The sequence below is a fragment of the Lutjanus erythropterus genome, chromosome 2, assembly GCF_056507025.1.
Source record: "Lutjanus erythropterus isolate fLutEry1 chromosome 2, fLutEry1.hap2, whole genome shotgun sequence".
Lineage (NCBI taxonomy): Eukaryota > Metazoa > Chordata > Actinopteri > Lutjaniformes > Lutjanidae > Lutjanus > Lutjanus erythropterus.
This window is the reverse complement of record NC_139318.1, coordinates 6,767,323-6,793,843: the sequence shown is the minus strand read 5'-3', so window position 1 is coordinate 6,793,843 and position 26,521 is coordinate 6,767,323. Positions and strand designations below refer to the sequence as shown.

Sequence of the window (26,521 nt, the reverse complement as noted above, 5' to 3'; positions counted from 1 at the left end):
GGGGGGAAAGTCACAATGTTACTTATTTTTATTTACTTGTAATCCAGATCTGGGTTATGTTGCAAGTTCAAATTTATTTCATGACTTCACAAATTAGGGCTGTTACACAAACACAACACACACATATATCAGTGATATAACTAAGTTAATGCAATTGAAATTTCCACAAAATGCTACATGACACAATTACCATCATTCAACCTGCTACTGTTGTTGAGTAGGCTTCAAATGAGGTTTAATGTCCACATAGTTTTTCTCAACTGTCCCTCAGTATTACAGCATTAGTCCGGCATCGCTCCAGCCTATGGAAATTGTCACGTTAGCTGCACAACGTGCTAATGCAAAGTTCAACAGGCTAACCTACAAAATAAACACCAAAACAAAATGTACAGCTTTCAAGTTAGTCAGGTTACAGCCAACAGCTATTGGCTGTTCCTCACTGAGAAAGCAGTCTGGAGGAGTAAAATCTATATGTTATATAAGAACATAATAATAATAACAAAAATTATTTTGTTATCCACTCAGGTCTTCAGGTCTTCAAATGTCTTCTCTCTTTCCAGATTATAAAATCTTTGCCTGAGCCGAAACTAAGGTTTAAATCCACTTCTTTACTCTGATCTCCTTCTTCATTGGAATGTATGCTAAATCCACTGCATGTGCCGTGGAAGTAGTTGGCACAGTCTCTGCCAGTATTGGATGAAAAAGTTGTTTTTTTTCCTCAGGCAGCATTTTATATTTGCAGACATTTGTGAGCTCACAAAAGGACCTCTGGGAACTATCAAATTATGACTTTAATGTCTCAAAAGCAGTGCGATGCTGTTATAGTGCTGCCTGTAGTCACATTGTTTGTTTTTTTGACCATGACCAAACCTTTCTCTTACCGTAGCCAAGTTTTTATGTCTCAGCAGAACAAAATATTACCCAGAATATTGGCAGATCACTTGTAATGGCTGTGCATGGGGCATCGAGTGCTGGGGGGTGGGGGTGGCAGTTGACAATACTGTTTTTCAGAGGCTGGTGCGGGCTTACTTTTAAAAGTAGGGTGTCAGTGTAGCTTGTTGGGAAATGGATTGCATAAATCACCTCGGACTGGAAAGGTGAGAATTATGTTGATTCAATGAGAGACCTTTTAAAAAAAAAAAAAAAAAAAAAAAAAAACTTGACGTCTCTGTATAAAATAACTTATAGTGACCTCTAAGATAATCACAGCCTCATGAAACCTCACAACTACAAACTAGAGACACTGGGTATACTGACAGTAAGGAGGGGATTGAACTGAACAGAAGTGTTTGCCATATGGTTTACAAAAAATGCAATTCTTCAGAGAAATCTCCAAATTAAAAAGTATATAATACCAAATGTAGGCATGAATTTTTCTATAGTGTTCCTCTGTGTCTTGGTGTCTTCATGAGGTATTTTGAAGTGATGTTTATCAACTCTCAAGTGGTCAAAAATGGTTAGATTTTGCACCAAATCTGTGTAATAAATAGTCTCAACCCTGAAAACTGCTGCAACAACTTATGAGACATAATAAAGCATGAGAGTGGACAGCATTTACTTCAATCATAATGTTCTAAGCCATAAACTTTCAAAATCTGAATAACCAAAACACTGGCAATTACCCTCAGGGCACCCAAATGGCCACAGCGGCCATGTTTGGAAGGCGATGAAAAACAACATTGCATTGGCTGAGGCCAGAGATCAGAAAAAAAACAACATGAGTGGTCATTTAGTTGAGAGGAATTGTTGAAACTGAAACCAGTTCAGAATGATCTGAAGTTAGCAAAGACTTTATAAAGTCTGCACCAACCTTACTCTACATTAATCTTTTCATCCTTCTGTCTGAGCGTGACTCATTAAATAGAAAAGTTTCTGTGTAAACAGGACTTTAATGGAGGCTAATGTCATTACATTGTTATAGCGCTGGGCAATATATCGATATTAAATCAATATCATCAAATGAGACGAGATATCATCTTAGATTTTGGGTATCATGATAAGGCGTAAGTGTTGTTGTTTACTGGTTTTAAAGGCTGCATTATAGTAAAATGATGTCCAGTTCAGAACTTATCAGACTGTTTTAGCTGTTCTATTATTTGCCTTTAGTAAAGGTGTGTAAAGGCCCATTACATATTTAGTCACTATATCCACATTACTGATGATTGTCTATCAATGAGCTCACTGAGTTAAGATTTTGTGAAATCACCAACAGTCATCCTTACAATTTTGTTTCAATATCAATAAAGCATTTGGTTACTTTATTATACGATGGTCATTGAGGAAGCACATCCTGAACTGACAAAGCAGTAATCTCTCCTGTTTCTTGTGCAGCGCCCTCTGAAGTGTTAGCCATCCGGCAGGAGAACACCAGTCAGAACAGCGTGACTCTGCTGTGGCACGAGCCCGACCAGCCCAACGGAGTCATCCTGGAGTACGACATCAAATACTATGAGAAGGTAACAAGCTAACTGCTGTAACCACTCAAGAACTACACTTGTACCATGTACACATGGTGTTTTTTCTGCCAGACAGGCACTCGCAGGGTGCTGCAGAGCGCTGGGATGAAGCGTCTGAGCCATTTAAAGAAAAACGTTACGTGTGTGTTTTGCCTCTACGACAAAATTATGTTGAAAATTCCTATGAATAAATTCCTGCTCCATTATTGCACAGTCTATCATAACCCCTTTGGTCTTCATTAGCTATTCATATCTATTTGTTTGACTTTTTTTTTCACTGTGTGCACCAACTGGAAGAGGCTCGTCAGCCCACTGCCCCCACTGGGATCAGTATTTGGTCTGTCCACTTAAAGGTGTGTCTTGATACAGGCTCGTCTTCAGTCAAGTGGCTGTAAGACTCTGGTTAACCACGCTCCATTTCCTATAAATTTCACGATAAAGGTCCCTAGATGTTTTGTCGTCTCAAAGCAGAAAAATCAGAAAATAGTCGGGTTTATCTGCAGTAACTTAACAGAAATCCAATCAGCTGAAAGCAAACATGAAAGTAAAATACACAGATTCACACACAGGCCTTTGGAGGCTACAAAACTACTGAGAGATGAACACATAAACTCTCTTTCCCTCTGGGCTCCTGCACAGACCCGTGTTGAGTCTTGGCGCACGCAGAAAGGTAAAACTGGTTACCATGATGGCAAGTCCCAATCTAATATATGATTGGTCGCATGGAAAAAAAAAGTACCCATGATGACACCAGTACCTTTCTGAAAAGTTCGGAGATTTTCAACTTGAAATGCTCAGACCGGCCGCACAAAAAAAAAAAAAAAGGTGGAGCGCTCGGAAAAAAGATGCCGGGGACCGGACCTTTTCTCTAAGCGGCTGCAGACGTTCTCTCCTTACTGGGAACAACTGAAAAAAGACACTGGCACTGTGGATGCGGGCCCCTAGAAAGCAAAAAAACCCACATCAGCTGCTGCAGTCATTCATTTGAGTCTTGTGTCAACATATTCTGTTTATTTTCCAAAAACAACTAATAAAACGACACCATTCAGACGCGTATGAGAGGGAGACAGTGACACAGTACCTGGAGAACATAAGCCCATTGTCTTCAAAGGGCTGCGACTAAGCTGAGCCAAGATATTGTGAATGCAGAGGAGTGGCGGTCGGATAGACTCTGGATAACTTAATCCAGGAAAAAGATCCTGCTGGCAGCTCGGCTAATTGAAAGGAAATGGGGGTCGAGAGAGTGAGAGCAGGAAGGAGGATGAGACGGTGTAGATTCCAACTTAGCAAAAGTGACAGTGACAGCAAGCGGCTGGCGGGTGCATAAGCCTCGCGACGAGCTAATTGCCGCGAGCGTGTGACCGTGCACATGCATGTGTGTTTGCGCGAGCGGAGAGGATGTGTGTGTGAGTGTGTGTGTGTGTGTGTGTGCGATGATAGGAATCAGCTAATTGCAGAGGGAGCAGCCTGGGAGCAGGCAGTCTCATAGCCAAACAAGCAGGATGGTGCGGGGAGTGCTGAAGGATTAGCTCGTCTCCCGCGCTGGTGTCTTAATCTGGCCGCGCTCGGGGGGCGAGAAGCCTGCGGGGGATTTTCAAGTGGACAAGTCAGCAATGTGCTTTTCTTAAGGTTTCTATACGACTGTACTGAACAACAATGAGTCACAGCGAGGGTGGCGGCCGCTGCAGCTGCACGCACACTCGCTGAGGATGATAATGAAGACAAAAAAAGGCTCTTATTTCTGCACCGAGCACTTCTTCATAATTAGGCTCTTATCCTTTCTAAGGACACATGAATGATTCACTTATTCTGCTGTTTGGTTGCACCTTGCACATCTTATTATTGTTGAACTTATTTTACCTCCACACTTACAAAGTATCTCTGAATTAAGTTTGCAAAGACGCCGCAGCAGGCAGATGAAAACAAGGTGAAGGATAGTAGTGACGATGATGATGATGAACTTCATTGTTAGTGAAGACTTCCAAAAAAAAAAAATAGAGCATGTTCCTTCAAAACAATAAATACCTCTCCTTTTTTAATGACTATGTACATAAAAAAAGGGAACTTTGCATAGTAGATAGGCGTATTAAGCTTGAGAATTTACATTTGAACAAATGGCGAATCATAAATGAAGCTGTTATCAGCAAGGAAACATGAAAATAAGACAAACACTCCTCAAAGCACCTGTCATTATTCTGGCTGATAGAAGCAGATCAAAAAGATGAAAACACGTTGGAGGTAATTACCTGCCAATTACATTTGACTGACAGACAGGTTTGTATTCATTTATGATAATTTAAGATCTAGTATGATCTGCTGTTCTGCACCTTGTTTCAGTGTTGATGTCTGAGAAAAATTCCACTACAATTTATGTATTTATTTGTTTATTTATTTTTTGAAAGTTTAAAAAAAAAAAAATTTATGTCATGAGCATTTCAACTGATCAAGAGATTAAGGTCATCTGTTTATCATGATTCAACTCAGGGCTGCACAATGAAATGAAAGTTTTAGTCCCTATGTTCTATATATTCATAGAACAGATATATAGATTAAAAACCAAAAAAACAAAATTCAGTTACATAGTACATATATTTATACACATATACACTCGGGAAATAATTAGGTAGTGCATTTTTTTAATGCTTGCCAAACCCTTCTGATATTCCCAGGACACTGCAGTTTCGCCCTCTCCCTATTTCCTCCTGCAATCACCATTCTCCTGTATTTTTTTTTTTTCCAATTTATGACCAATTTTCATTTCCTTTTTTCATCACCAAAACCTGCTTCTGACTGACCCTGTAAAAGTCTACTGTCTGCACCTGGCCAACAATACAGCTACACTAAAAAAACCACACATCCTGGAGAGAAGAATTCATGTTTCTTAAGGAAGGTTTTGAAGGAAGGGACATGCATTTTCGTAAAATGGGCCACATCAATTTTCTTTAAGGGACAGGGGCAAAAATAAATGAAATAAGAGAACGTCTTTTATTTTATTTTATTTATTTTGTTGTTGTTGTTGTTGTTTTTGTAACATGAAAATGCTCAAATTACTGTAATTAAGTAGTTTTTTGGGGGTACTTGTACTTTTCTGAGCACATTTTCAAGTCTGTACTTTTACTTGTACTTAAGTATGCATTACAAGATGTAATCTACTTAGTTACTTTTAAAACCATAGTTGAGTACTTTGCTTCATGCTAAAGGAAGCCACTACTGTTAACTCCAAAGTGAGAGAAAAAATAAATAAATAACCTGCTGCAGCTCTGAAGCTAAATGTTAAATTACATGCAACCAAACCCTGTGGTTACACCAAAAACTACAGGGACCACTTTCCATCTTCATTATTATTATTATTATTATTATTATTATTACTATTATGGAGCTAATGGGCCATAGGAGACTAAAATGGAGAGCAGTGGAAATTGTTTATAATAAAATAATGAGATGTTTTTGGCTGTTAGGGGAAATCAAAAACCTGATGAGCAGAGCTTATATCAGGGTGGGGGGTTAATGAGGAAATAACAAAAACTTGGATAACTTGAATGATTTAATATGATTAAAAAATATACAAACTTTTAAATGGACCAGGACCTGGATAATACCTCACCCTAAATATTAATTAGGGTTATAATAATAATCCTAATAATAATAAGTTACAATTTATTGAATTAATGCTTTAAGAAAGAATGAGGTTTCTGCCCATGTATAAATTAGATGTGTTTGTGCACTGAGGCAGCAACTAACTGACTGTACAATTAAATGTGATTATTTCTGGCTTTATTTTGTTATTATTTATTTTGACAATATCCTCATGTGGGTAACAGTGCCACTGCTGCAATTAGTATTGCGTAATATTGAGGAGTAATTACAAAAAAATTAATTGCAGCAAAGCAGAAAACTCCCTGTATGCGTCTCCTGACATGACAGAAAAAAGAAATTTAGATTCTCCGGAGGAGACAATGTTTGGCCCTTTGTTGAAGATATAATTGTCCCTGCTGCTCAGATGGAGCTCAGGACTCATCCAGAGAGCTGCTGATTTATTCCAAACAATTTTACTATTAAACTTTGAATCTGTGCACAACAGCTCACCAATCTGATGTGTGGAAAAAACACAGATCATTAATTACTGTTGCTGCAGGTATCCAGTTCATAAGCTCTATAAGTTCTATAAGTCATCCCGCACCAAAACAGAAAATCCTGAATTTATGTTTCTGCAAAACTCCAAATTACATTCAATGACAAGAACGTCAGTATTGATCAAAGTTCAAATCTGTATTAAAGGGATAGTTCACCCAAAATTGAAAATTCAGTCAGTTTTATTTCGTTAGTTTGCAAAACACTGCTGGAGTTTCACAGGAAAACAATGTTACAGAATCTCCCAAATAATGGAATTGAATGGTGGCATACAGCTCATCTGGCATAATCCAAGCTCCTAAAAGTCCCGACATGCTGTTTGCACACCGTCACAACACACACACACACCAAGTTCAGACAATATGCATGTGCACATGAACTTGGCTCCAAGCTAAGGATCTACAGTGAAGATTCAGGCTAAAAACATGGTGGAAATAACAGTTTTAGTCAACTAGGCATGTTGGGGCTTTAGGAGACTTGGATTACACCAGACAAGCAGTATGGAGGCATTTGAAAACTGGTCACCATTCACTTCCATTGTTTTGGAGATTCTGCAACACTGTTTCCCTGTGAAACTGACATTTTTTTGTGGACTAAAAACTAAACTCAACCTTTAGTAAGCATGAGGGTGAGTAGATAATGACTGAAATTTTAATTCTGGGTGAACGATCCCTTTAAAACTATATTTTTGGGTCAAGGACTGGTTTTGTGGTTTTCTCTTATTTCTTCTGACATTTATTCAGGTGAGGTTAGAGTGTGAGACATGGCCTGAAAGCAGGTGTCTTACACCAAAAGTGTGAGAATTGGTGAGATAAGATAAAAGAGAGGAGGCAGGGCTCAGCTCCAGCAGCCTCCGGCCCAACCCCTCCTGATGGATCAAGCTACTTTGTCCCACAATGCAAAAAAAAAAAAAAAAAAAAATCTCATGAAAATCCAATATTACCATGAAGCAGTCCTGCTCATTGATCTGCAACAATATCTTAATACAGTCAGAGATATTAAATGTGTAGCTCAGTGTAAACAGTAAAAATCTCTCACAGTTGACAAATTTCAAGCCGTCTTTCCACCCATGCAATACATTGTGATGCAGCGCATTATTACATGATTTCTTAAAGCAGCTATAATCAATATTTTCAAAATGGCAGCGGATCAAATGAAAACAATGCGAGCCGGGTATTTGATTGAACTATCAGCTCACACTGCAGCTCCACTCAGCTGTGAGGAGCTTTAGAATGAGTTTCTGCTCATTGTTAAACTGTCTAACCTGAAAGTTTACTGTTCTGATTCACTCTTAACGCTCTCATAGGGTCATTTTCAGCATCAGAAGCTCTAAAAACTGTAAAACTCTAAAACACTGTACGCAACACCAGATAGCAGACAGACAACAATAAACATAGTAGAGCATTTAGCAGCTAAAGAGGAAGTTTAAAACTGGCTAAAAGAGGAGTGAATATTGGAGCTACATTCAGGAGGTGGTCAGAGACATGACTTTAAGTCCTATTCCACATGTACACAGGTATTCAAATCAAAACCATCTCAGTCCAGATGAGCATTTTTGCATCATTTCAGAAAAAAACACAAGTCTCCTAAAGCCCCAGGCTCATCATCATTTACACTATTTTTTTAACCTAAATCTTCATCTTGAAAGAAATGATGTTCCTCTTCTCGAAGTCCTTGGACATTTTCTTCTTTGTTGAAAGTTTGCAAAGTCAACTGTGCACATAACAAGTCACTATTTCTGAGCAGATCTCTCTCTGTTGTCTGAGTCGCTTCCAGGTAGCATGTAAACACAGATGTGAAAGTATTGCAAGATCTTGTATATCTCTTGTCATGCTGCTTGGGCGAGAGCTTGTGTACTCGCTTCAGGCGTGTGCAGGAGGATCAGGTCTGAGAGGCTACAGTTGACATTTAGGCTAAAAACATGGTGTCAGTGGTGTCTTTTGGGGTCAAACTTTAATGTCGTGGCTTACAGACACTTGGATTACACCACACAAGCAGTATGGAGACATTTTGTGTTTTTTTTTGTTCTTTTTTTTTTACATTTTAAAACTGGTCACCATTCACTTCAATTGTACTGGATTTGGCTGCACCGCTGTTTTCCGCTTAAGCTCTGGGAGTGTTTTGTAAACTGGAGATCTTCACCCATCCTCACATCAACACAGGGCTGAGTAGATATTCAGTGAATTTTCATTTTTGGGTGAACTATTGCTTTAAGTACAAATTAGATAAGTGAACATGCACATGTAAGTCAACTTTTTTTTACTGACTTTATCGCTCTTTCTCCTTTGCTCCTGTTATAACTACTATAAAGACTAGGGGTCGCTGCCTAACAATAAACATAAGTGTGGGTCGTAATAAGATGCTTGTACATACGACCTATAAGCTTGTTTTTCTGGTAAAGGATGGCCCAGTTTGCTAACATGCTCTCTATATCAAGTTGAAAGGTAATTATGCTGCAATGTTGCGCTCACAAAACAATAAACATTAAACTTGGCAACGTCAAATGTATTAAGCGCATGTTTTGAGTTGTGAAATGTCTAAATCTGCAGTCTACATGCTTTTTAATAAACCAGCACCATCTATAATGTGTTAATATGAAGCAGCAGAGATTCAGTTTTCATGGGGAAACACAGCGAGCTCATAAGCTGACCAGCGTGCCAATTTCCTCAGCCCTAATCTTTAAATGTGTCTTTTTGTCTTACAGGATAATGAAGAGAACAGTTACTCCACTCTGAAGTCTAAAAATACCAGCGCCCGAGTGTCAGGGCTGAAGCCGGGCACCAAGTACATCTTTCAGGTCCGAGCCAGAACGTCAGCAGGCTGCGGACGCTTCAGCCAGAACGTGGAGATCCAGACGGGGAAAGCAGGTGTGTTTGTGTGCGCAGAGAAAAATCGTTTCTGAAAACCTCCCCACCCGCCCTCGGCCGCGGGGGCTCCTCTAGCTGTTGTGTGTTGTTTCATACAGTGGGAAAAGTTTGTTGTATTAAAAGACTTGGCGCTGAAAAGCTTCTCAGAGGCAGGATGGACTGCATGGTCCCGGGGCCAGAGAAGCTCGGGTGTCAGTGAGGCTGATAACCGCCTCAGTCCATCTCTCTGTTCCATTGATCTGCGTTTTGTTAGAGGGTCACCCCCGTCAGCAGAAACTACAGCCTATCCTAGCTTCAAACAGCTGTACACACTGCTGGGTGGGGTGGGAGTCTTCATGAGTCTGTCCACCTGAGGCAAGTACAACACTGAAAGTTAGAAAATACTAAAAAAAAAAACCCCCAAAAAAAAACCTTTTATTAGAACATTTTTCTTTCCTAATAGGGGATTTGGCAGATAACGTGCAGAGCAGAGTCTGGGTCTGCAAAGCTAAACCTCCTGCCTGGTTGGAGTCCCAGTGCTGTTTCACTGACTAATAGTCTCCCTTCATTCTGCTGCTCACTGGACCCCGACACTACTCCTCTTGATACTGATTCATTTTCACACTCTGAAAACAAGAGGACTGCACACATCCCACCAGCCTGCATGCTGAGCAATCAATACGTCCTAAACTTTATGAAAAACAGACCGAGTAGCCTTTTTTCGCCGCGTCCTTAGCTGAAAACGATGGTGTAATCTCTCAGCGTTGAGCAGGACCTGAGCATGTGTGAGATTTTAACTGTTCAAAAAGGTAAAACTCCTGCAACACCTTGGTGTTTATCAAGCAGCTTTACTTTCTGACCGGCGTGTTTCAGCTCTGACCTTCATCAGGGTCATCATGAAACACATTAAAACCAGCACTTTAATGGAACATACACCTAAAAATCAAAGATACATAATTTCCTCTGGCTGTCTGCCTTCCCTCAGATATCATGGGACTAAATGGATCTAGTCCTGTGTTGCTCAAAGCACCAAAATAAATTTGAAATATTCTAAACCAGTGTCCTTTTCCAAAAATCATGACCCGATTGCTTAAAATAATCCACAGACCTTGTTATGAGCAGTTTCATGTAGGAATTACTTTCTTTCAGCAGTACCAGAACTACATTATTTCTAATAAAAGAGAGGAATTCCCAGTAGTAGATCAAATTATTTATTATAAAATTATTTTTTGGTGCCTTAAGCACCACAGGACTCGTGCCACTTAGTCCTATTATATTGGAGAGAAGACAAACATCTCTATGGCTGATATCTTCAAATCTCTGCAACTCATGGATAAATAGCACTACAGGCTAGGAGTTCAGGTGAACTTTCCCTTTAAATAGGGTATGAAACAGACAATGGAACATTTGAAGATAGGCGAGGCATATGGTCATGTGGCTTCAAACCAATCATTATCTCAGAGAGGCAAGGGGAGTGTCCAGTTAGGGACATAAGTGAAACCATATTTGGTCCATAAACTGAAGAAGTGCAACCAAGGGGTGGTAGCAAGGTTTCATTTACAGACTTTTATACAATGTTATATACAGTATAGATCAGTGTTTCCCAATCCTGGTCCTTGGGGCCCAGTGCCCTGCATGTTTTAGAGGTCTCCCTGCTCCAACACACCTGATTCAAAGGCTTGGTGATGAGCTGATCATTTGAATCAGGTGTGTTGGAGCAGGGAAGCATCTCAAACAGGCACATCCAAACTATTTTATAAAGGGCCATGTGGCTGTTTCATTCCTACCAAGCCGGAGCACACCAGACTCGACTCATTTAATGCACTGATGTCAGTCTTCAAATTGCTGATTAGTCAAAACAGGTGTGTTGTAGATTGGTTGGAACAAAAACTTGCCGCTGATCTAAAACATGCAGGGCAGTGAGTCCGAAGGATCAGGATTAGGAAACACTGGGCTAGAAAGTAACAAGCTACACCATAAAACAATAAATGCACCAAAAACAAAAGAATCAAAATATCCATGTTTTTAAAAATGAAAGAATTGAAATTTCCATAATAAAATACCACATAAATGAGCAATATTTAGGAGCCTCTACAAAAACTCATCAATTGGAAAGACTTTATTCATGCCCCCTAGAAATAAACTTTTGAGATAGAAAATGAGATGTCTTGCAACAGGACAAGTTACAACATTTGTCTCAGTGGGGTTCTTATGTTCAGTTTGGTTACGTTTAGGCAACAAACATAATTGGTTTGCTTTAGGAAATATTTGGAGTTCGTGTCTAAATAAGCATGTTACTTAAGTTTTATACATAAAGTCAGAGCAACTGGTCTTCTGACCAACTGTTTTTGTTTTCTGGATGACAGGCTGTCGGACAAATTGGCTTTTGGTCCAGTGGGACATTTTTTGGTCTACTACGGTTATTGAATGAGCCTTTGGACATGGCACAATTTTCATCAGCCTCATTATTAGCATGTTAATACACTAAACTAAGATGGTGAACATGGTAATCATATTACCTGCTAAACATCAACATGTTAGCATTCTAATTGTGCTGTTGAGCATGATGTTGTTAATATTTAGCTCAAAGAACTACTGTATACAACTTTAATTGGGCCTGAAAAGTTGAGCCCAAAAAGGCCCAAGCCTGACAAAATTCTGTCCCAACCCGACCTGAACCTGTCTCTCATTAGCATATTTCAGCCCGAACCCGATTACAGCCCAACATTTTTCTTAACAAGCGTCCCTCTATGCACCAAACAGTAGGAGCAGGCAGTGTATTAGCAACGACAAAACTACTACTGATAATAAAAATAAGAATAATAATAGTACAGCCCAAACCCGACAAAAGCCCGTAAAATATATGTGAAATACGACCTGACCCAACCCAAACCTGTCATCAGGTACAGGCACAGATCTCAAGCTCTACTACTGCTACTACTACTATGTACAGCCTCAAAGAGCTGCTGGTGTGGCTGTGGACTCTCAATCTTGTTACTTAATGAATCAGTCTATCATCCTGCTCATGTTAGCTATTTTCTTCTTTTGCAGAGGGTCTTATTTGCCCTGACCAATCAGTCGTAACAAATGTATCCTTCTCAGTGTCTCATTTTCAGCCAATATAGCCATGGTTGTGATTGTAAGAGCATTTACCTTGAAGTCAGCATGTCAGTCTTAGAAATTTCTTGGCTTGTAAGTTAACATACAGCAACCTGAACAGCTCTATCAATTTTTGTTAAGAATGTATTCTATCTGTAGCACAGGAGGACAACTTCCTCATTCTTAATCCTGACAGCTAAAGAAAAGCTCACTTCCTTTCTTCAACTTGGAAAACAGCCAGCAGTAGGCACAACACTAAACTATAGTATAAAAATCAGTGTGTTGTTGACAGTTCAGAGGTTTGGAACCAGGCAACCTTGTGGGCTTTTTAGGACTCTACTATGACAGCTGTTGTTTCAAAACGGTTGCAGAAAATTGCCAATGATTTCCTCATGCATAGCAAACCTATAATCTTACACAAAATATTCAATTAGTTCAAATTTAATTAGAGGCTGCATTACAATTTAATGTACCATCATTCAAATGATAAAATATGTAGCTCTGGCTACCTTTTAGAGAGCCTCTTCAAACTTCATTTAAGATGTGGAGAATGAGAACATAAATATGATAATTGTACAATTTTGTAGAAACTTAAAATGTAATAACTACAGTTACTGTAACAAAAACAAAACATAAAATACCTCATGAAAAGTTCTCGAAATTGAATAACTTGCCCATGATTTAATTAAAATGCACATACTGTAATAACTTTTTTCACTTGGTAGTTTATATATTATGTTTATCCATCTTTTTTGCATCACCTCACTGTGCCAACTCATCCAGACTCCTTCCACCAAACAGTTAGTGCACCCAGGGCAAAAAGCAGTGAATCATCCCTGACCAACAGTGCCAGTTGTGTTGCTTATAATGCCTGGCCAAGCTGGATGCTGCTGTACTTCCAGGTACTGCGCCCCAGCTTCATGGACACCACCACTGCTAGAAGGATGTGTTTAGGCACACAGTCGAAATGGTTTGCAAAAAATTGTCCATGACACACTCAATTATTTTGGGAGAGGATACATTAAATTGTACATTTTTATTGTAAAAAGTTGCCGTAGAAATCATAATAAACTAACAACACAAAAGGAATAATTTAGTCATCATTCAGAGAATACATTAGCTTATGTGCTCATCAGTGTCATTACATTATAGACAGGTCAGTACATGATCAGTTTGTCATTTATAATGACACTTTGGATGTGTGTATAACAATGTTTCCAAAATTTAGGGTTGTTGAACTGTTTTAATTGGGTCACCAATTGGCAGCTCAAATAGTGGCCATGGCCTTTATTTATTCTGACTGCAGAAGGTTAACAGGGCTTTAATGGAAGCAGGATTGTATTCGAGTATAATTGGCCATATTGTGGCAGGCAGCATGTAATGAGAGACAGAAAGCAGCTTCCAAGTGACAGAAAGCCTTTAATGGTGTTCAACACAGGGGACAAGTGCTCTAAAATACGTGTCCAATACTGCTGAGGTCAATAAATGCAACAGTCACCTCAATAATGGTGAAATCTATGATCCAGCACAAAAATGACAATTAGGTTACCAACATATACCACCATGTTGTGAACAGAATATGGTGCACTCATTAACATTAGTACTATTTGCATTTTAGAACATAAAATAGAAATCGTAACAAACAAAATAGTCCTGCACTAGGCATGATGGGAAATGTGGGGCCATTACTTTAATATTTTGGTAGGAAGCCTTGTTTTGCCCTACTCACATTTGCCCTGTTAAGGTTAGTGCATTAAAGTGTTGAACATCACTTCCTGTATACATTTCAAATTAAAAGACAGTTTAAAGAAAAACTTTTTTTATCGCTCCACCACAGCCATGGCCAGAGACATTACATTTTCAGGTCATCCCGTTTTTGCGAATGCGACACCTCAAGAACACGTTGAGGAAATGTCTTCAAAGTGAGCACAAATTGGACTCAAGAATTAACTGATTGGATTTTGGTGGTTAAAGGTCACAGGTCACTTTGACCTCATGTCTATCCCAATCTTGTGAATGCGATCTCAGGAACACTTGAGGAGAGTTTTCAAATTTAGTACCTAGGACTCAGGGATGAAGTGATTAGATTTTCACAACACATTTTTGGCCAGAACTCAAGAATTCATTCACTAATTTTGAAAAGAAATCAATGAAAATATTGGTGATTACAAGGGTTTGCATCCAGATATTCTTTTCAAGTTGCCAGGAGGAGATCTGCACATATGTTCATGTACATTTTCGTAGTTTGTTGTGTTTATGTTCAATGTTCATGTTTTGTTTCACTTGCACGATTGGGCAAAGCAGCATAGTCTAGAGGAGAAGGCATCTTCCTCCAGCCTTCCCTGACATCAATTTTTACTTGCCCCTGTACAAATTGTTTTATTTGTTAGAGGTTATCAAATACCAGCAAAGACTAGCATTACTTGTCATTTTTAATCTGGGACTAGAAAATGTCAGGAAATAGTGAAAAATATCCATCACAGTCGATCACTTTAAATGTTGTGTTTTGTCTAAAACCCAAAGATATTCAGTTTAATATGGTAGTAAATGGACAAAAGCAGGAAATATTTGAGAGGTTGAAAGCAGCATTTTTGCAGTAAAAAGTACTTAAACCATAAAGGCCAGCAAGCAGTCCTTATTATTGAGACCTGATGTGTTGTATTTTTGTAAGTCTGGGTCCTGGGGATGCTCCAAATTTCTCTTTTGGTTCTCGAGCTGAAAAAGTCTGGGGAGCTCTGGTGTATACAGATACCACTGCGAAAGCACCGTGATGTTTTGAACATACAGTACATCTTAAATGTGCATGTAGGTTTTTATAACAGTGTATGTAAAGGCAGAGTCTTTATTACTTACAAGTCTGAGACAACCTTCAATCTTTCCAAATAGATGACAACATTGGCTGAATATTTCCTCCCCATAATGCTGCAGACAAACATTCAAACTGCAAACAGGAGGTAATTAGAAAATGCTGAGCTCTTTAATGAAGCTCCAAATTCTTGTTTATCTTGTTTGACCAAGAACAGTCTACCTGCCGTCTGTGTTTGCCTGTGTGCGTCAGCGTGTGTGTTAGTGTAAACTGCAAGCTCTCCACTGTCGGTGGCACCTTTTCCTGTCAGCTAACACAGCGTGTTTGTGTGTGTGCGTGTGTGTGTGTGTGTGTGTGTGTGTGTCTGTGTGTGTGTGTGTGTGTGTTTTCAGCTCCTCTGCGCTACAACACCATGAGCATCATTTGGATCTGCATGGCCCTGGTGTCGGGCCTGGTCACCTTTCTGGCCATCATCATCTGCAGGAAACGGCAAGGCTACACTTTACCACACTACCCATCGCTGCTGTGTGTGGAACACTTTCTTACACTACTCTACCGTGCCTCTCTTTGTGTAATGTTGCTTGTGCACTGTTTTTCTCCCTGCTTTTTCCACATGTCTTATTGGCTACAAGTAAAATGAAAGTAGGGTTGTAATCCAGAGGTGGGAAGTAACTAAGTACAATAGTTTTTTCTGACATTATTTTCCTTTTACTCCCTACATTTTAGCACAAATATCTGTACTTTCTACTCCTTACATTTTCAAAACAGGCTTGTTACGTTAGTTTTAATGCATGTGAGGGGAATTATTGATTTTTATTTTATTTTGCATCATTGTACACCGTCTTCCCAACCAAAATGGATGGAACGATTACATATAGGAAAGAAGATTCCTTAGTGTATCCATCAGTGCATATCACATGTGACAGATGTAGCAAGACAAAAACAATGTAAAAGATGTAACAAGATGAAAACAACAAACAAGGAAAAAACAACATCAAAGACATAACAAACAAAAATAAATGATGTAACAAGACAAAAACAATGAAACAAGATCTAACCAGACAAAAAGGACGTAAAAGATACAAATACAACGTGAAAGACGTAACATGACCGAAATAATGCAACATGACGTAACTAGAAAAACAAAACAACATACATGACATAACAAGACAAAAAAAAACATAGCAAGAACCCATAAGATGAAAAGGACGAAGAAAAAACCAAACACTGAAGATGAAACAAGATGAAAACAGCTACAAAAGACCTAACATATGACAAAAATGACGTAACAAGAAATAACAAGAGCTAACCAGATGAAAAGGATGTATAGGATGTAACAAGACAGAAACAACATTAACAATGAAACAAGATGAAAATTACTTACAAGATGGAATAAAACAAAAATGGTGAAACAAGACAAAAAGGGACATAAAGGACATAACAAGACGAAAATGACGTAAAAGACTAAACAAAATGAAAATGACTTAAAAGACTTACCAGGACGTAATAAAGCCAAACAAGATGAAAATGATGTAAAAGACCTAACAAGACAAAAACAACATAACAAGATGAAAAGGACAGGTGAGATGTAACAAAATAAAAACTACTTAAAAGAAGTATCAAGACAAAAACTACATAACAAGACTAAAGTGAAGTAAAAGACATAACAAGACGAAAATGACTGAATATTAAAAAAAATGACGTAAAAATTATGTTAAAGACTAAACACAAAGAAAACAACTTAAAAGACTTAACAGGATGCAAAAAACAAAGATGAAAGAGGATATAAAAGATGTAACAAGACAAATACATTGAAGACAATAAGAAACAACATATAAGACGTAACAAGATGAAAACCATGTAAAAGAAGTGAGGGAGACTCGACCACAGAGAAAAAGTGAGGTTCAGTTATCTTTGCACAGAAACAGCAGGTAGAAATGTCCTTCAGAGGACGACTTTTTACTTTTATACTCTAATTACATTACAGAGTCTGTTTTTCAAATCAGTACTTCTACTCATCTTTTTCCTCTACTTAATCGTTTTGGGGTTTTTTTTGCAGAATTATCTGTACTTCTACTACTTCTCTGTTGTAATCTGAGTGAAGCCTAAAAATATTCTCCAGAGAACAGAGAAGGATCTTGTTTAAGCCCGTGATTGAGAAGCTAAAATACCTTTAGTCCCCCTCGTCATGTTGAAATGTTCAAAATCTCGCAGCGCACAAATAATCTGCATGCTTTGCTATCAGTAATGAGGACGATGAGTAGAGAGGAGTGTTGAAAGCTGATGCTTTAGCTTCTCTCATCTCTGCATGTCCTCTCACTGTCTTATTTAGCTAATTTCCCAGCTCGTAATTTCCACCTCATAGTGGATTTAATTATGTTGATTCATGTCCAGTAGCTTGCAAGCCAAACGTTCCCACTTATCCCATCAGCCCCCCCATTCTCCCTTTTGATGTCTTCAACTTACATCTCTGTAGTGCTGCGGAGAATAATTAATTTCATTGCACTTAATTAATTCATACTTCAGTGCATATTAAGTTTTTCATTTCCATTCTGTTTGAGGAGAAAAAAAGATCATTGGAGGATTTAAAGATGTTATCCAGGCAGAATCATGTTGTCATGACTGCAAAGTCCACTGTATTCAAGATGGAGGATCGACAGAGAAAGTCTTTTTGAAACGTTCCCTCTTAAGGAATACAGTTATGTAGACGAGCCACCGGCCAACTTACAGTCACACAGATGAGGAAATAACCAACAACTCCTTCTGACAGGAACCACCAGGGGTAGTTTGACAGTTTATACAGAAAGGAAACCTGAATCATAATTAAAAAATAGGCCGACCCAACAGCACTGCAGGTGAAATAGTGTTTAATCACCTGAAATGATTCTGCTCTACTGACTAAACTGCACTTTTATACTTGGAAAAAATCAAAAAAGGCAGTTTTATACATTTAATACAAAAGGGAAGATTCAAGGTGCTGTGTGTGAGATTTATAGGGATTTATGGGTAGAATATGGACTGGAATATAATATTGATAAGTATGTTTTCATTAGTTTATAATTACCTGAAAATAAGGATCTTTGTGTTTTATTTACCTTAGAATGAAACATTTGTTTCTACAGAGGGCACAGGTCCTTTTCCATTGAGGCCACCATGTTTCTACAGAAGCCCAGAAAGGACAAACTATGTTTTGCACACTTGGAAGGGGAGGGTGAGACCTGTTTGCAATCTGCAAACTCACTGCTAGATGCCACTAAATCCTACGCACTGTTCCTTTAAAACAACTCAATTCAAAGTTAAAACAACACAAATAAAAAGAATCATGTAAAAGAGATAAAGTAATATATAAATAAAATTTAAAAATAAGGTGATTAATAAGAATAAGATGAGAATAAGAAAATCAGGTAAATTAGCACTTTATTTTTCATATGCACAACAAATGAACATAAACAAATGTCAGTAAAAAAGAGAATATAAGTGATAAGATGTGAAGTTCAATCTAGGAATATAATAATATATGTTTTATAAAATAAAATAAAATGCAATACTATGCAGGTATGTGTAGACAGTAATGATAAAATGAATTGCACACTAGCATGAAGAGTTATGAATGACTTTTATGTTTCCATCTCATCACTTTATGTGACAATTTGCCAAGACTGGCTGAATTAGTATTTGGCAGCAGTCCCGTCACCTGCAGCACTTGGTTTTGACTTTGTTGTTAGCATCCAATTCAATCTGTGGTAGCTGGAACAAGTCTGTGAATTACACAGTGTTCATAAGGACTGTCAGTGTGGATGTCTCACCAGCCTCGTCTTTTAAAGGGACAGGGAGAATAAAAAGAAAGAAAATTCAGTCGTTATCTACTCACTTTCATACCAACCAGAGGTCGGGTTTTGTTTTTTAGTCCACAAAACAGAGTTTTACAGGAAAACAAGTGGAGTGAACGGCGGTTCACTTGCATTTGCACACCACCACACAACACACACCCAGTTCAGACAGTATACACACACACACGAATGTGCCTCCAAGCTAAGCATGGTGTACATGACATCTTTTGCATCAACATGTTGGGGACTTTAGGAGACTTGGATTATGCCAGCAGTATGGAGGCATGTTTTCTTTGGGTTGTTTTTTCCATTTGAAAAATCCATCCGTCACCATCTTGTTTGGGAGATTCTGCAACGCTGTTTTCCTGTGAAAGTCCAGCAGTGTTTTGTGGACTGAAAAACTAACCTCGACCTTCAATCGGCATGAGAGTGATAGAGTGAATTTTCATTTTTGTGTGAACTATCCCTTTAAAGTAACCATACAGACAGAAAGAAAATGTGCCTTTTGGGCGTGATGTTGAAGCAAAAATTATTTCAGTGACTGAATGAATGAAATGCAGCAGCAATGACCGCACAGAGCGACATCCAAACAGATTAAAGAGGCCTGACCCAGCGTTCACACACACAGACTCAAGACACAAAGCGCACCCAGCAGCACAGACACAGGAAGTCTACAGCCGGCGGTGCTTGTTTTGATTCCCACTGGAAACTGAAGCACCGAGCTGTTTTCACACCAACCCCCCTCAGCCCAGGATCACAGCAGTTTATGAAGTGGTCACGAAATGTTATCTATGGATCCGTGTACATGGACACGAACTGTCAATATTTTTTGTGACAGCCAGCATGACTTTGAAAGTAATGAGGATGGATAAAGCGAGAGCAAGAAAGTCCACAGAGTGAGACAGTTGGGGACTTTGAAGCAGAAAACTGGTGTTTGATTCCCATGTGACACCAATAACCATTATTTTAACTATGATCATGATCTTTTCATAACCCTAACCAAGTAGTTTTGGCACCTAAAGCTACTCAAAACCTTTATTCTGATGGTGAATAATAAATTAGTCTAACAGTTATGGTTTGTGTCACAAAAAAAATGAAAACATGACTCTAATAGATTACATTTTGTGACCGTTTTGCCCTGCCTCCACCCAGAGGAAAATCTTGTTTCTCACAATTATCTGTTCTTTCTCTTATGAGAAATGAATGAGATTCTTATTCTGAGCTCACTGAAGTCTCACCTGCTTCTCCTGAAGCCTTCTTAAGGAGAAAAAAGGAGCAAAACAAAAGAAAGGCAGGAGATCTTTTGCTGAGCTCATAAGTGTCTCAGAGGTTTCTCTTTGATGACCATACAGAGACTTAAGATCTCATTTAAGACAGACAAGTTTTCCTTTGGATCTCACTGTTATCTCAAGAGCTTATTATTTGCAGTGAGACAAAAAAATAACATTTTAATCTTCAGTTGGGCTGAAAATTTGTCTCAGGCTGAGGAAAGACAAAGGCTATTTCTCAGGAGCCGAATTTAAGAAGAATGAGAAAATGGTCAAAGTCTCACAATGGCTTTAATTTGACCTTTGATTTGATTTTGGCTAGACAAAGAGTAGATCTTATTTTGAACTTTTCCTTTCCTCTGAGTGTTAGGATTAGTGTGTTTTTCTGTAGTCTACATCCACTTCAGAGTACCTTGTAGCTGCATTAGCTATACAGTTTCAAAGCAGCATCCCCGACACTGTACATGGAACGTTTCAGGTGCATACAGGACTACAATGCTAATCATGCTAGTTCAGTATTACTATTGTAGCATACTTTTTAAACACACTGTACAACCAGGAGCTTAATGGAAACCTAGAAAAAAATGTCCAGTTGGAGTTGAGTATATGATGCTAAAGATGCCTGAAAGCCACAGACTCATTACAGGAGCAACAGACAGAGTGCCGCTTTTTAATCTGTATGTGTGAACCAGGCATTAAATCATTCTGCCCGTCTCTCCTGAACGCCCTCCTGAGATGTCTGTATTGTGCCCTCCTAACATAAATATTGATTTATTTATTTTGTTGTTGTTGTTGTTGCTGCTGTTGTTCTGTTTTGCTTTTGTACACACTGGTCCGCCAGTAAAAGAAAAAAATATCTCCATATTGAATCATAATTATGAGCTAAATAGTCATAATTTTGTCTTAAAAGTCAAATGAGTTAAAAAGTCCTTATTATAAGATTATAACTTTAAAATGACCTGAACAATTAGTTAAAAAGTCACAATTTTTCTCTGCCACATTTCAGCTCACAATTATCCCATTTTAACTCATATTTTGGACTTTTTAGCTCATAATTTTGACCTTATATCATAATTATGATGGAAAAAATTGGCTTCCATATAAGACTGCATAAAGACGTCCCTGCTGTTAAGGATGAATGAAGAAAGAAACAGATAAATAATTAGACATAATTTGCTCAAATTCAAGCAAAGTAAATGACAAGAAACATACACACTGAGCAGAAAAACAAATAAATCTGTAGACAACGACATCCAATAAAAACATAAAAATAGATTTAAAACTACGCAGAAAATCAAGACATCTGTGTATAGATGTCAAGAAATAAATAGATGACAATGACAGTGATTACAATTTTAATTTAAAAAGTCTAAGGATAACAAGCTCTTGATATTCTATAGTTTGGAATTCTATATCTGAACACCGTGATATGTGAGGGAATCATCATTCCACAATTATTTTCTAAACCTTTAAACAGTTCTACAGCCCCAGTTCCAAAAAATTATACGTTATGTAAAGCTTGAATAAAAACAGATACGCAATGAACTTTTCGACCCATACTCAACTGAATAAAGTATGAAGTATTTAATGTTCAAACTGATAAACTATAATGGTTTTTGTAAATATACACTCAGTCTGAATTTGATGCCTGCAACTCATTCCAGAAAAGCTGGGTTACATCACTTTTCTTTTGAAGTTTGAAAGTGAAATTCTTTCTCATTCTTGCCTGAAATATGATTTCAGGTGCTCAACAGTCTGGGGTCCCTTAATGCACCACACATTTTCAATGGGAGACAGGTCTGGACTGCAGGCAGGTCAGTCTAGTACCTGAACTCTTTTACTACAAAACCACGCTGTTGGAACTCGAGCAGAATGTGTCTTGCTGAAATAAGCAGGGACATCTCTGCAAAAGACGTTGTCTGTATGGCTGCATAAAACCTGTATGTATACTATCACCTGTATACCATACCATCACATCCATCAATACTGGATGGTCCTTTTCCTCTTTAGCTCAGAGGACACACAGTCCATCGGGCCCAGAGAAACCTGCAGCGTTTTTGGATGTTGCTGATATCTGTCTTTCTCTTTGTATGGTAGAGTCTTAACTTGCATTTGTAGATGCAGAGACAAACTGTGTCCAAACTGCCCATGTAGCATCCTTTATACAGTATGTTGGTTTTTAAATGCAGTTTTTGATGCAGTGCTGCCTGAGAGGTCAAAGGTCACGTGTATTCATTGTTGGTTTTCAGTCTTGCCCCTTACATGCAGAGATTCCTCTGTATTCTCAGAATCTTTTAATGATATTCCTCACTAACTTCCTGTGGTTTTGTGCTGAGAAACATTCTTAAAGTGTTGGACTGTTTGCCCTTGCAGTTTTTCCAACAGCGCTGAACTTCTTTTTTGAGAATGCCCCTTTAAAACCCAACCATGATCCTGTCACCTCTTACTGATCAACCTGTTAACCTGTGGGATGTTCCAAACAACTTTCACAGTCTGTCCCACCTTTTTTGAAACGTGTTGCAGGCATCGAAATCAGAGTATATACTTACAAAAAAACAATGAAGTGTATCAGGTTGCACATTATATATCTTGTTTTGTACTGTATTCAAAAAAGATTTCTAAATCATTGTATTCTGTCTTTATTTACACCTTACACCCAACTTTTTTGGAATTGGTGTTGCATTTCTTGACCTCTTCCTCCTCTGTGTTGTTGCCAGTGGAAAACTTCCAGTAAATAACAGGGAGAACAGATTGACTGCTTGTTCTTTATAAATAACTGAGTATTACTAAGTGATGAATAGCTCTGCTGAAGTTAATAATTCATTATGAACAGTTATTGATTTATTAATTATGAGCTGTGGGTAGAGTTTGATAGTACAAATGTTTCACTATTGTCCTGTATTCATCCCGCCGTATGTTTATGTGTGTGCGTGTGTGTGTGTTTGGGTGACTGTCTGCGTGTGTGTGTGTGTTTGTATAGACACTGTGGCTACAGCAAAGCCTTCCAGGACTCCGACGAGGAGAAGATGCATTACCAGAACGGTCACGGTATGTTCGTCACCATTCCTCAATTATCACCAATAATAGATTAGATGGCGTTCCTTGAAGAGGTGGCGTTTTCATCCCTGTGTAATAAAGTTCATCCTCAGAGCAAACAATTTTCATCACACTCGCAGTGATTACAGGACCCCCCCCCCCCCCCACACACACACACACACACACACACAGTGTTTATTCTCTCCCTCTGTCTGTCTGCTCCTTTCATCAAGTTCTCCCTACCCATGCCGGTGACAGGGGCTCAGATGTGATGTTGCTCTCATTCTCAGATATGTGACCAAATGCTAATGTTGTTTATCTTAGTGTCATTCCCCGACGCGAGGTTCTATATCGACCCGCACACATACGAGGACCCCTGCCAGGCGGTCCACGAGTTTGCCCGAGAAATTGAAGCTTCCAGGATCAAAATAGAGAAAATCATTGGTTCAGGTAAAACCATGAACTTACACACACAAGCACACACACATACACTCACACACACACACACACACACACACACACACACACACACACACACACACACACAGAATGAGAATCATTGGCTGAGCTAACTTAAAATCATTGGCCAGTGTAAAGGCTGTGGTGTGCAGCAGAGAGGAGGATGGCAGAGCGGAATCAGAGCGTTGCGTGGGGCTGTCAATCAAAGCTCCTCAGACAGGCAGGGAATACTAACACTGTGTCAGCCACACAATACACTGGGCCAGATAATATGACTCCTACACACACACACACACACACACAGAAAAAAAAAGTATAGGACTGAGCAAATAACAGCAATCACACAAGATAAGAATTAATGAGAAAGAAGCTGATGGATGATTAGCTCACTTCCAGTTTTGCACATACATGTAGACACACAGCCTGTAAATGGATTTATTTCTCTTATCTAACCCAGAAAATTAACATTCTCGTTTATAACTACGGCTGAACACTAGAAGTGCCAGAATTACATAAATACTAAAACACCCATGAGCATCATTTTAACCTTTAACTTACAACCTCTATTATCTCTCATGATAAATACCAGATTAAGAGATTAGTGTATTTATCCTGTTGGTTTATCTTTTTGATCCGATTCAAATGTTAGATTAATCTAGAATTACTCAGAGCGAGAAACAGTTAAATGTATTTTACAAGATTATAAACATGTTATTTTAACATTAATAATGACAAATTTCCACCTAGAATCATGACAAAAATAAAAAATAATCACAGCCTATGGGAAAAGGCTGGAAACAAGTACAAAAGCAAAACCAAAAAAGTTGGAAATATTGCTATTTATAATAAGTAAGAATACTTTGTTTGAAAATTTGAGAGCTTTAGCAAAAAAATTCAGTGAGTTAATGGTGCTGAGACAAAAAGTGTGACAGCCGTCCCTGGTCTCCCCTACTTTATTTGTGATTGAGTTTAATTTATTAATTATCTGTATTTAAATGCTGGGGAAGTTTAAATTGATATTATTTGCGAAGTTTTATTGACAGAGTTAATGATAGTTGTCAGTTGTCATAGCAACCAGGATGCATCTCCAACTGTGCAAAAGTAACAGTAGCAGTTTCTGTGGGTCAGTATGACCCAAATAGATAAAACTGAACACATTTTCTTGTATTTTGTGTAATTTAGATTAAAAAAGATTTTAAAGGAAAATACAGACACTTTTAGGAAAAGTCAGGTACCAGCAGCATTGTTTTTTTAATTCAACAAAGTTATTGCACATATAAATTTTGAAAAAGGTCAAAATGACCGCCTTGGCTGTTCTAGTGTGAAGAAGAGTTGGTGGTGAATACAGTGGAATAAATCTCAAGGTTGAATGTCCTTTTTATTTTTAGGGGAGTTTGGGGAGGTGTGCTATGGACGCATGAGACTCCCGGGGAAAAGAGACATCCCAGTGGCCCTGAAGACCCTGAAAGCGGGATACACAGAAAAGCAGAAGAGGGACTTTCTGGCGGAGGCGTCCATCATGGCCCAGTTCGACCACCCAAACGTCATCCGTCTGGAGGGAGTGGTAACACAGAGTACGCTGATGCTAATACCATATAAAAGTGTAGGGCCACTGCTGGCGGTTTTGATGCCCTAAGTGTAATTACATATTGTTAGTATACCTAAGGAAGCCATGTACTGTCTGAACACTGCAAGTCTCTAGTTCATGGTTGTGAAATCTCATGAAACTGTGATTCCTAGAGGTCATAACAGGTCATTTTACAGAGTGGTTAAGTTTCAAAAAACAGTCTCAAAATTGCTTCTATATGGACTGACATCTTCACACATTAAGTCCCACCCCTTTTGACTCTGTGCTCCAATGACAGTTGAGCAATCTTAGCTAAAGGACCTGTAAAAGCCCCATATATTTACATCTTAAATTAGCTAATGTTAGCAAAATCTTAGCCTAACTTAGGAACATCATGTTTTCCTTTCCTTCCTAAATTAGCATGACATGTTGCGGTAGGAATGGATTCCTAAGTTCTTACTACAGGCTTACTACAGCGTCTGAAAGATAGTAACGCTGGTCGAGGATGAGGTCATCACCACGGAGTTTATTAATGCAGCAGGTAGAGCTGTGAGAGGCTGTCGAGGTGCCCCCCTCTGGCACTTGGTGACCTTAACGGCATCGCTGTCTAAGCATAAAGCCATTTTCAGGGCAGAAAATCTAAGCATGAGCATGAAAATGAACAGTAAATACACACTTTTAGACGATGTCATGAACTTTGTTTAACTCGATGTATAATGTCACGCAGGTTATAGACTATCTGTGTAAAGCTGTTGCAACTTTTGCACTTTTCCTCGTTAGTACCTGAGAGCTCTTCTCTTGACTCAGAACTGATGCTCTCCCTCAACATTTTGTTAAAGTACACCCATAGTTATTTTGAGGAGGACTTGGGCTGAAGAGTTTAGAGGAAAAGGCCTCCTTGGGGACTTCTATGGGAAAAGAGACAGGAAAAGATTTAGGAAAATGCCAGGGTACTTAACTTGTAGTCATTTTTATGGCTGACATCACTGTCTTTCAGAGGCTCAAACTAGATGACCTAAGGAA

The 26,521-nt window shown here is 38.6% G+C and overlaps 1 protein-coding gene across 1 annotated transcript in view; it reads left to right on the top strand.

Annotated features, from left to right (window-relative positions):
- epha8 (eph receptor A8) overlaps positions 1 to 26,521 on the top strand; it is a 205,845-nt gene that overhangs the window by 158,056 nt on the left and 21,268 nt on the right. The window contains exons 9-14 of the mRNA XM_084727044.1: positions 2,332 to 2,456; positions 9,292 to 9,454; positions 15,731 to 15,863; positions 23,417 to 23,484; positions 23,797 to 23,922; positions 25,320 to 25,505. Of these exons, the coding sequence (XP_084583170.1) occupies positions 2,332 to 2,456; positions 9,292 to 9,454; positions 15,731 to 15,863; positions 23,417 to 23,484; positions 23,797 to 23,922; positions 25,320 to 25,505 (801 nt within the window). The remainder of the gene's footprint in view (positions 1 to 2,331; positions 2,457 to 9,291; positions 9,455 to 15,730; positions 15,864 to 23,416; positions 23,485 to 23,796; positions 23,923 to 25,319; positions 25,506 to 26,521) is intronic.